The sequence below is a fragment of the Ciconia boyciana genome, chromosome 8, assembly GCF_034638445.1.
Source record: "Ciconia boyciana chromosome 8, ASM3463844v1, whole genome shotgun sequence".
Classification (NCBI taxonomy): Eukaryota; Metazoa; Chordata; class Aves; order Ciconiiformes; family Ciconiidae; genus Ciconia; species Ciconia boyciana.
The window spans coordinates 27129637-27141769 of NC_132941.1; the positions used below are offsets into that span (position 1 = coordinate 27129637).

General features: G+C 37.0%; 1 protein-coding gene across 4 annotated transcripts in view; it reads right to left on the reverse strand.

Annotated features, from left to right (window-relative positions):
• Window positions 1-3814, reverse strand: part of PCDH15 (protocadherin related 15) — a 378762-nt gene extending 374948 nt beyond the window's left edge. For all 4 annotated transcript variants that reach the window (XM_072869959.1, XM_072869956.1, XM_072869957.1 and 1 more), the window contains exon 1: window positions 3724-3814. In XM_072869959.1, coding sequence (XP_072726060.1) covers window positions 3724-3814 — 91 coding nt within the window. The remainder of the gene's footprint in view (window positions 1-3723) is intronic.
• Window positions 3815-12133: the final 8319 nt, after the last annotated feature.

Consider the following 12133-nt stretch of genomic DNA (forward strand, 5'->3'; position numbering starts at 1 on the left):
ACATATTCCCCACAGGAAATTATTAAGCTAGAAAGGCTGGATTAGTATGAAAATTATAAGTACCACCTGAAGAGAGCTGTCTAAAATAAGATGACAAGCAGACTTAGTTCAGATGGGTATTTTGTCCTGAAAGGTGATAGAATTCTCTACAAATAAGTAGTAACATATAACTGAAATTTCAGCTCACTGAAAACTTGGAACAAGAAATGCAGGACACAAATTTATTAGCGGCACAAATGGAAACAAAACTTGAGCACAAATTTGACATTGCTTTGCACGCCACTTAGACACCACTGACAAAAACATTGCTGTGAAAAAAAAAGTCCCTAAAGGCCCGTGCTTATCAGTTACAGATGATGATAGAAAAAGACAGAGCTGTATTATATTACAGCACAACCGCCAGCCACCAACGCACAAAATACACTTTACTGAAATAACTCCAATAAAGACAGCAAAGCACAGCTGGCATAGTAAAGAACTGTCAGGATGTCACCTGGACACAAAATACAAATGCCAGCAACCACGTTCAAGAGAGGAATTTAGCCGAAAGAAGGACACAGCAGGACTACCAGGATCATGAGGACAAGGAGAATCTACTTTGCAAGGGCAGCCTACAGAAATGTGTTTGTTTAGTTTAGCGAGCAAAAACCAAAAGGGGGAATTACTGCTCTCTAAACGTTCCTTTGGCTGGAGAGCAGAAGCACCAGTGATGGAAACACATTACGTAAACTGAAAGATTACGCAGGTGCTATCAGCTAGCCATGAATAAATTGTCTAATTTCTACAAGATGATGGCATTGAGCCAAACGAACAAATGAGATCCTGGGGAAGCTTTCTAATAAGTATAGAAAGAAAGCAGCCTAACCATTTCCAAGGCAGTCCTTGATAAAGTTTTTAAGGTTACTTTGTAGCATCATTAATTACTGTGGCTGGGGAAGATTTGATGACTCAGGAGGTCAAGCAAAAACATCTGAAATAGAGAAAATATGAGCTAATGGAGCAAAATGCAGTAATAGAGGCACGCAACAAACTAAATATGCACAGCTACAACCATGAAAACAGATCATTTGCATGCTAGATACAAATAAATAGGCTATAATTTCTGCCATAATTGATTTTTCCTGTTTGTATTCATGATTGTTCTGCTGTTAAAATAATGACACTGTTTTTAAATTGCAATTGCTAGAAGAGTTCATCTTTTACACGTTAGGTTACAAATTTTGTTATTAAAAAAAAAACACAAACACACACAAACACAACCAAAAAAACACAAAAAAACCTGGGAAGAATATAATGATGCGGCCACACTAGCAGGGATCATTGTAAACTTGTCTGAAACACTGGCTTAGACAGAAAACACAAAATTTCAAGAATCTAAATTAATGCACTAAAAGAAAGTCTGTAAAACCCCAATACTGTCCGAATACTGCCTCCAAAGCTGTGGATATTTGGAGTAGATATATTGCTAAGTTGTCCACAAGATTTACACCTGACTTTAAAATATTCTGTATTTTCAGGTCTGCTTCATTTCCTAGCGACACAAAGTCACTAGGAAAGTTTGAACTATTTAAAAAAAACTTGTCACTTGGCAAGCATTCAATATAAGAAACAAATAAAAAGTCAAACTGGTGCAAGGCAATTTAAAAAAACAAAAAGAAATCTAAATAGCTGAGTTTCTGCTGCCATTGCTATCTGGCAGTGATGCAATTTTCACCTGCTCACAGTAACTCCTGACACACAGTGAAGTTGCACATATTCTCTCCTACCACATGACCCCATCAGGCAACAAACAGTTATATGAACAACAGATCACTAACTGCAACTACATGTTTACAGCCTTTTTAAGCAAGGAAGTTGCTATACATTTTCAGTCACACTACTATTAATGAATGATAGCTTTATATATAACTGTGGACAAGTATCTTTCCCCTTCCTCTAAATCACCTCTAACAAAAAGGTACAATCTGCATACTTTTTGAGATAGGGACATTAATTAACGTGGAAGTTTGTCATATAAGAAGTAGAAAGGAACAAAAATTGAAACTTTTGGAAAAAGGAACCTGTTTTCCTATTTTGAAGTTTTCCTATTTTGTCTACTACCATACTTTCTGGAGCATCTGTGCCATGTGTTTTGCACACTTCAGCATCATTCAAGTGTAACTAGAAATCAGTATTCAACTGAAATTCACAATGTTCTTTTGATCAAAGATGTCTTTTTGGATGAATGTTATGATGTTGCCTGTGTGAGTACAAACAAGATCACAGTAAAAAGTGTTGCATTGTATTTTCAGCCTACCATGAATGCTCTTTTTTCATGACCCCAGAATGGATATAGCCCAGTGCAGTCATATCCTGCTTCCCTCCCCTCCCTTTGACTTATTCCCATTGCTCTCCAGCATCCACTTCCTCCTGTGCTGCTGAACACACCAGGGAACATCCCACTGCCATGCAGCCTCTCCTCCCTCAAATCTAGCATTTTGCTGCTCAAAGAGCACTTGACAACCATCACACCAAGTCCAACACTGCAAAGCATAATGGCCTCACTCCTCTGCTATAATAAATGATTAAAAAGCAAGCTAATTGTATCCAAGCATAGATCAAGTATCTGAAATATGAGCAGCTCATACACTTCACTTCAGCATCAAGAATGACAGTGATAATGACAGTACGAAAATGGACAGAATGCAATTAGTTTTCTTGTATCTTATGGACACCAAATACAATGTAGGGTTGAGCTGGGGGACAGAAGGGAATAAAAGGGCATTTGGAGAACAATTACTAGAGCAAGAAAAATATACTTTCTACTTGATAACAAAAAAACTAAGCAAAGTTCAAGTAGGACTGAATACATCTCACAAAAGCAAAACTACTGTACTTCATAACAGAGCCAAAATAGAGTTTTCTAAAAGAAAATCCAGCTGCAAGAATAAGTCATAAATATGTACTATTACAGCGTACCTACATGGAAAGCGTAAGTGCCACTTACAATGAGCAACTTCATTACAGACATTCTGAAACCCTACTCAGTTTTTACTTACTGCCCTCATTATTCTTAAGAGTCTGTCAAAGAACCAGTCTGTCAAACTCAGCTCTTCAACTTTTTTAAATAGTTCAAAAGAATAAATCATAATCAGTTATCTAGGTCTGTAAGTTTTTCTTCCTATAGATAATTAGCAGAACACATTTCTGGTATTTCTTAATTAAATTCAACAAAGATGCTGTAAGGATGAGCATGAGCTATCGGTGCCATGTTTCAGAGTTTCTGCAATTTTCTGCATTTTTTCCTCCAGAAGACCCTCATTGTGGATCTCTTCTCAATTTTTTGGTCAGATATGTATACAGGCCATTAACAATTCTCTCTCAAACTCCTGTTCCGAGTGCTGTAACTGTAGATTTACAAATAAAGCAAGGTAAAGCATTTGTTCAATGAATAAGAGGAAACAAATTTTAATGCTAGAGTCCAAAACTGAATAATCATAACTTCATATTTTTATCTTGCCTGGTAAATCAACAGCTTTGTAAAATATAATCATTGGCAGATGCTTAAAATCATTAAACATACTCACAGTTCGTTCTTTATTGTAACCCTTTATTGATACCTAACAAGTATCAAACAACTTTTTCAAGTAATAACTGGGGGGGGTGTGTGTGTGTGTGTGTGTATTAAAATGAAATCACAGAATCACCCCTCCCACAGATATGCCCCCACAGCAAAAACCTTACCTTCATCATTCTGGGCCAAACAGCCTGCTAAGGTAGTAGCTACTGCAATCCCTACAGCTAACCATTTCCAGAGACAAAACCGCTGTAGCATTTTTTGTCAAGCTTCACTCAAGGCAGATCTGAAAAAGAAAGATGTGATACATGCATTAGTCAACCAACCTACACAAAGGTGAGTGATTACACACTATTTCATGGGTAACTATGTGTGCATAACTACATAGGGCATATATAGTCTATAAGAGTGCGACATTGTTTCTGTTAAAACAAGCAAGGTTAATCCCATCAGCATCAATACATACATATGTACTCGTTCACTCGGTAATCACATACACACAGGCCTCCAAGTAAAGAAAATGCAAGTTTCTTGCTTAAATCAGGTCCAATTTCCATAATTTCCATAAAATGAAGTATTTATGTTAGCCTTATGCTTTAAAGCACTTTGGAGAAATGACCATATCGGAGAAATTCCGCTTATTAAAACTGGTGTTCAATTGCAAAAATCAGCAGGGACCCAGTATTCAAAGACATTGCCCAGCAGAACCTCTCCCAGCAAAAACATGAACGAACCCCATAGGTGGCCTTCTTTAATGAGATAGACTGTTGGTTCATGCCCAACAAAGGAGGAAAACAAAAAACCCCACATGTACAAAAAACCCCAGGAGAATAAACTGGCCAAGACAGGTCTAGATGAACTCCAAAGCATATTTAGAATGAGTAACATTAGAAAGTTATCTAAAGCTCTGTTTTATAGCTCCAATAAAGAGAACTAACATATTTCTGTAGCCCAGAACTGAATTATTTAAAAATACTCCTTCACATTTAAAAACATTGTGACAAATACAATGGACTTCCTAGCAACAGAAGCATGAAATGGAGAGATACTTACAGCAGTATAAAAACAAGATATTGTATAGAAAGGGTTTAAGTGCTGTCAATTTTCCCAAGCAAAGCACTTGACTCAGATTTCATTGACACTTTCTGCTTATAACTTTCTATGGTGGTTACAAAACTGCTGTATTTCATTCCAAGTCAAACAAACAGACTATTACCCCCCACTTAACAACCTCAGCATTAACACTACCCAATCCTCTGTCAGTGAGACATTATTGAAGATGTGCTATCATTTTCCTTCCACAAATCAAGCTTATAGAAAACACAAATGTACGGACAGCATCTAATTCACACAACACACACACACAAAAAATCTACTTAGGGCATAAAAACATCCTTTTAGATAACTCTCAAGAGTTATCTGAGCCACAAGCAAGCAGGGTTTCCACTAACAGAAATAGGTGATAGTTTCATTAAGTAGTGGACAAGCCAAGAATTTCTCTAAGATCTGAATTTATTCCAAATCATATCATATTGCAAAACATTTTTGTTAATATGAAGGAAACAGTGCTATGATAAACACTGTTCCTCTTCAAAAAAAACCAAAAAAGACTGAAACGAGTATGTGTCAAGGGTTTTAGAGGAAAAACTGTTTGGTGGTTTGTTTTGTGGTTTTGTTCAGTGGGGTTTTTTTGGTTGTGTCCCCCCCCAAATGGATAAGGAAAGCAAGCAGTGAAATTTAATAAACCAGACTGAGTAGCCCATATTTACTTAAATATTTAAAGTTCCTAGCTGGTTGACACTGTATATATTTAGCCTGCTTCCAGGGCAATTCACATGGGTGGGACCTATTAGTCTCCTTTACACAGCAAGCAGAGCTCTTTTTTTCCTTGCAAAGACATGGATCACAGTTGGCTTTTTGCCTTCCAGTGGATTTTAATACCAACATTCGCTATTCTAAACAATGCTGTAAAAATAAAAGGCAGCAGCAAAACCATTTACAATCCTACACCACACACACTGCTGCACTTCTCATTCAGGGGTTAAAGATGGAGAGGCTTTTCCAATCTCCATCTTCATTCAAGTAGGACTCTTCCCATCCTGTTCAGCAGCAGTAGGTCACTGCAGGCAGTTAGTTGCAATAGGCAGCAGTTTCAGAAAGAACTTAAATATTATACATCAAACAAGGAGGCAGCCTGTGTCTAATTTAAGCAGCAGTGCAGATCTCATGGGACTGTTCATTTTCATTTCAGCTAGACAAACGTCAGCCTTGACAAAACAGCTCAAGGTTACAAGAATTCATTAATTCAAGCTATGCAATAGTAGCTATAAACCATACTAAAAGCACCTACCTTCCTCCCCCTCGCCGCCTCCTCTTCCACTGGCACTTCTACAACAGTTTCTGCCCCTAATGCCAGCAGAGACAGCTCAAATGAGCATTTCAGACCCTTTCTAAGGGGCCTATTATTCCTATACATATGAGGAGACCAGAATTGTTAGCAAAGATCCCACTACCCATAAGAAAAAACTATTTAAAAGCTTGCTACGTAACTATGAAAAAAAGGAAGCTTTGGGCTCATCAAGTATGTTACCAATAACTTGACAAGTATGTTACCCATACAGAAAAAGAGCAGCTAGTTCTTTCTTGAAGGGGAAAAAAAAAACCACCACAAACCAACAAAACAACCAACCAACACCAAACCCTTCCTTGAGGAACCCACTCAGGAAGTTTGCCAGTGTTGCTCAAAAGTGGCTTTTTCCTCCCTTCTACTTACCAAAATGCTAATTTGATTACTGTCACCTGAATATTCACTTAGCCAATTCAGAAGTCATTCTGAATTTTGCAACAACACCTTCAAAGAACAGAAATTACTTCCACCATAATATATTCTAGTTGACTACTTTTAAATAAAGGCTTAGTATCTCCACATTGCCCAAATGGATTCAACTGAATCCAATGTCATCGTTAGACTTCCTGGGAACTTCTGAGGATGTAAACTTCTCAGTATTTCACCATTTTTTCCTCCTACATTACATGGAGATCCTAAAGAATTGGTCTCTGTCACTTTTTCAGTTTAATCAGTCAGTGTTATTACATTAGGTGGCATTTGCTGTCAAGTGCTTCCAACCTTTTACACCTCAAAAAACAGAAACAAGTGGTTCAGGAGACTATCTTAGTTTCTTCAGGTCAGTCTAAGAAAGAATCACATCCATATGCAGATTGCACGTGTTATAAGACCTAGAAAGAAATGCACATACACACTCTTCAGAGGCCTCTGGTACTTCATTTTACAACCTTGAAAGAAAATCCAGATCTCCAATCATGATGTTCTATTTTAGAAAGTTATTCAGAGCTCAGCTGACATCCTTGAGTTGATTCTACTCTAGAGAGATTTTAGGACAGAATCTTGGCAGGTTTATTTTTGATTTTGATGAAATGTCAAGTAAACCACGAGGATAGCAACACTGCTGCTCTAAGAATAAGCATCTTTATATGCAACTGTAATACCACAGAATAAAAACTGGTCCCCCTTTTTCCTCCAATTTGTACCAGAAAAAACTGGTACGAAGTGTAGAAAGCAAGAATATTCTTAAGTTCAACAGATTCTGCTAACTCACAAATAGCTTACAACGAAACACAAGTTACTACAAAGTCCCCAAGGTAGACAATCTATAAGAAATGCAGTGTTGAACTCTAGGTGCACAGTCTGACAGGGCAAAGGACAATTATGAATTGATGATAGAAGGAAGACCTGTAAAGTAAGAACATACAATATGTCTATAAGACTCAGTATTTTCCTGGAAAATATTCTAACGTTGCTACAGCAGAATTTTAAAGTTTGATGTTACCATGGGCAACAAGGTTATACACTCAAGCAGAAAAAACTTTAAATGAAAAATAAAAAGAATTAAAGTTTAGGGGAATTTCAGTTCCTAGCATGTCTGCATTTAAAAAAAGAAAAAAGTTTCAATAATATTCTCTCCAGAGCATTTCCTGTTTGACTGTACAGCTGTACTGAGAAACAAAAATATGCACAGATTTTCCCAGAGGAGCAGTGGCAGCAGCTGATCACTGGAGATGTTTACAGCTCTACTGCAGCAAACTGGCATAATCACACTCCAAGGAGCAATCATGTCTCCTCACCTCACTTCTGGCTTTTTTTTCTTCCCCTCTTGCCAGTGTAGCTATTGCATCAGCCAAAATGCCAGCTAGATATCTATATATGAGGCACGTCAACAAATTTTAAGAGGGGATAAAAGTGAATAAAACACCCCCAAAATATCAAATATGAGTTATCACATCCAAACACCTTGAATACATTTAAGACCCAGTGATATTGCAGTAACCTTAAATACTTACTTTAAGATCAGGTGTTATCACAGTACTTAATGTTGCATTCATTTGCAGCTGAGGGGGGAAACATGGACTCAGTCAAAATAAATAGCCATGCATGGTTGGGGTAAAAATTATTTTAAAATACCCATACAGAATTGTGCTTGGTATGAAAATAAAAACTTAAGTTAAGAAGTTTTTTGAAATTGGGTACATGTTAACACAGTCTAATGCCACATGTTGAATGGAACTGATTCTTTATAAAAGTTAACCTCTCAGAGAAAAATAGGCAAGGGAGAAAAAAAGCAAGAGTCATTGACATGATTAGGAGATAACAGAGAATGAAAACCTAGTGTACAAATACACAAACCCTTGCAAACATTGTCCACATTGGTCTCCAGCAAACTCCAAACCCAAACCTAAATTGCAGCAGAACATGGAGTTTCAGTATTTTTAAACACTCGAAATAATCCAATTTGAATAGAAACATCTAAACTTTGGACTGATTTTGCAGCAAGCCAGAGGCCATTGGCTTATTCAGAGCAGAACTGACCTATACACACCTGATTTTGTATGAATTGTAGAATATAGTAGTGTCATAACACATAAACAGTCACACAGCAAGAACTTACTTAAGTGTTTTCTTACCATTAACAAAAACCTGAAAACAACTTGGAGGCAAACACTATCGGGGCTTCAAACCTATTGTAAGAGGAGTAAGTGCATACTTAAAAAGAAATCATTAAGTACATATTAATTCAGGAGACATGTAAACAAATATTTGCCATTTTAATATACACATCAAAAACAATAGCTCCTGTGAAACTGCCATGGTTGGATGAGTAATACAGCATTTAAGAAAACAATTAAATTCCCATTTGTATGTATGCTAGTAATTTACACAACCAGTCAGAACTCCTTCAAGCATCAGAAGTTACACATTTTGCTTAGTGGTGTTGCTCTTTATATATCACAATTGTGATAAAATATCAAAGCATATGATAAACTACTTTTAAAAGTATAAGGTACTGAATTGTTTAAACAGAGGAAAAATTATAGTCGACAGTTTTATTATGAAGCTCATCTATATTATTACTGATCAGATGAACTCTTTTAAAGATTGAAGACACAAAACCAGGGAGTCTCTGAAGTGCAAATGCTTATTCGGAGAGAACTGGTGCCATAATAAATCAGAAATGTCAGTAGAAACAAAAAAAAGTATCTTACAGAAGCCAAAAAAGGAGATTAATTTGCTTTACAGTCTGACAGCATTCCTCACTTAGTTAAAGCTACAGTCCATTAAACTATGTCGCAAATGTTGTATTTTTGTTGCTGAAACAATTATGTTGAACTGTCAACATAAGAAAAAAAAACTTCTAAAATATTATTTAAACACAAGAACAGACAAAAACACCCTCTGGTTTGTCTCAATGCCATTCTTAAATAATGTCACTTCATATGGTAGGCAGCTACATCTGCCTTAACATATATCCTCATCCAGTTAGGCACAGCAGAGCACCTACCCGTTTACAGTTTTAGCTGTTCCTAGTTACCACACAAACAAAACACGGCACAGCACTGCAGCTCTTACACTAGCAAGCAGATGGGACAGCAGAAGTCAGTGCTGGGACCTGACATCCACACTAAGTATTCTCAGAGGGTTTTTACTTCCAATTAGCTGGGTCCTGAGCCCAAATCACTGGTGGAGCACAACAGCTGGAAAGCTACAGTGCTGGAAAACACCCTCACTTTAGGCTTAACCAGGAAAAAAAAAAAAAAAAAAAAAAAAAAAAAAAAAAAAAAAAAAAAAAAGATTCCAGCTCACAAGCTCAGGGACTGCTCAGGCTAGTTCGTGGCACCTTGGAAGGCTAAATGCCAGCCCACAAACTCCCATGCCCAGTTGCTGTGCTTCCCAGGCAGCTGCTGAGCCTATCTCATAGCACCTACTTGCGACCAATAGAAGAGCCAATGAAGGAAGACTTCACCTTTGAATTAAAGCCACATAAGCTATTTATAGCTCTAATTCAGCAGCAAGTGTGAATAACTGTTTACTGAAGTCAAATATCTGTTTAAATGCTTTCCTGAAGAATTTAAGCATAAGCAAATATTTGGCTGAACTGGGGTTATAGGGAATCATTTACCATGCAAATACAACACTTTCTCCAGTTTTGGATGTTCCAAAACCCAGAACACTACTACAGTTTTTATTTCACTAACACTGTGCAAGCGCTTCATAAGTAAACATTTCAGCCTATGGACTCTTGGATTTACTCAACGCTTATTATATTAGCTATAGGGCTCTCATGCTACAGAATTAGCACAACTGGTATGGATTTTGTAACTCTCCTCTCCTTGGATAAAACCTTTCAGTAATATGAAGGTTTTTAAAATCAAGTTTCAAAGTTTCAAACTCACAACTCAATTCCCTCTTCACAGCTGCTGGATCCGTTCTTACGGATCTGTTCCGCATAAAGAAATATATTAAAAATAGAGTAGTGTTGAAGCTACATTTGTGGCTCTCCTGTTCTGTGCTTACCAAGGTCTGGAGTTTAGCCTTACTTGGAGAGAGCATTTTTAGAAAGAAAATACACAAGAACTTAAGCAAAAGCTGATGGGAATTTATATGAAGATCTGAAAATATTTTCATCTGCAAGTTAAAATGCCTCAGCATGTGCTTTGTATCTATGTTCAAATAATTCACACATTGCTCCTTGCCCATATTCTTCTAAGGCCTACTAGTTTTAATTACTTCCTTGCCCTACTCTTTAGACCTATTCTTTTCTGTGCCTTTCTTACTGAAACAACCACTTTTCCATGAGATGCACAGCCACTGCCACAGCAAGGTATTTCAAAGCCAAAGTACAAAATCAGTAACAGTGAGTTACTTGCCTCTACATTAGCTCAAAAGTAACTTACAACTTCAGTGACAGCACTTCATCTATGTACAGCTGACCCAGTACCCAGATATGAAAGATGCAATTTAAAAGTTAATCATTAAAGAGTCATTTGTACTTCAATGCAGAAATTCCTAAGTTTATTTCAATATTTTGTACCCCAAAACACAGTAACTGGTGTTTTCCTACACTTCATGAATAATAAAGTTCTTTATTTTCCATCTCTATATAGCAACAGTAGCCAACATGCATATGGCCCGATTCACAGTAGGTGACATCTTGAGAGCACTTTTCCAATCTCCCTGCCAGCAGAGTATACTATAAATGCACTGTATTAACACATGATGTGGCATGCTGCTAATTTCCACAGAAAAGAGAGAAGATTGCTAAGTATATGTAGGTTTGTGCAGAGAAGTGTCAACTATAGTACCAAAAATAGAAAAAAGCTTTTTGTAGAATAACTGAAGTAGGGATGGAGATGGACTTTTGTTTCCTGCTGCCATCACTAGTTGTGACTGCTTGATTTATTTTCTGTATTTTTAAAAAGTAATCCAGCTATTAGATGGATTAACAGCATTACAGCCTCTTAATTATGGGTGGGTGAACAGACAGGAATGAATTGGCTACCCTACAAATCCAATTTTTTTAATGCGTTATATAGATATTCAGTTTCCCAGCCCCTCTGCATGGACTTAACCTATAAAACATTGTTCTCACAGAAGGCTTCAAGTGCTTTATCAAAACAAGTTTGTAAGTTGGGGCTGCATCACACTGTACACATGAAACTCCTGCTTTGCAGATAGTGGCTCTAGAAAGAGGGGAGGGGAAAGATATCCTAAAACCTCTTATATTGGTGCCAGGCGGCTTCATTTTAAAAGTAACAATAACTGCTTAACATACAAACATTAAAAAACATTAATTACATTAGTCAGAAGGAGTTAAGTTAGTTCTTCAATAACCTTTGTCTTTACAAAGTGCAGGCTATTTTGCTGGTTAATAATGAAAATATATTTTGATATAAAAGTACAAAGTAAAAGATAAGTTTCATTGCTTTTACTGCAAGACAAGTATTGGATGGTATCCCAGAAACCTCTCAATTTCTCCCTTGCCAGAGCTGTTTCTCTCCAAGGATCATTCATTGGGCTTACTTAATACAGAGGAGCGAATCAGAGGTTTTCTTAAAGTGAAAACTAAGGAAGATCTTGGTATCACTGCAGTGGAAAGAATGTTGGATTTTTGAAATCTCAAATACTTTGAAAGTTCAGGTTTTTCCCAGCTCCCACCCAAGTTCTCAACAAGCTAAAAGATTCTCACAGGAGCAAAACACATGAATTGCAAAGAGGAAGAAAAA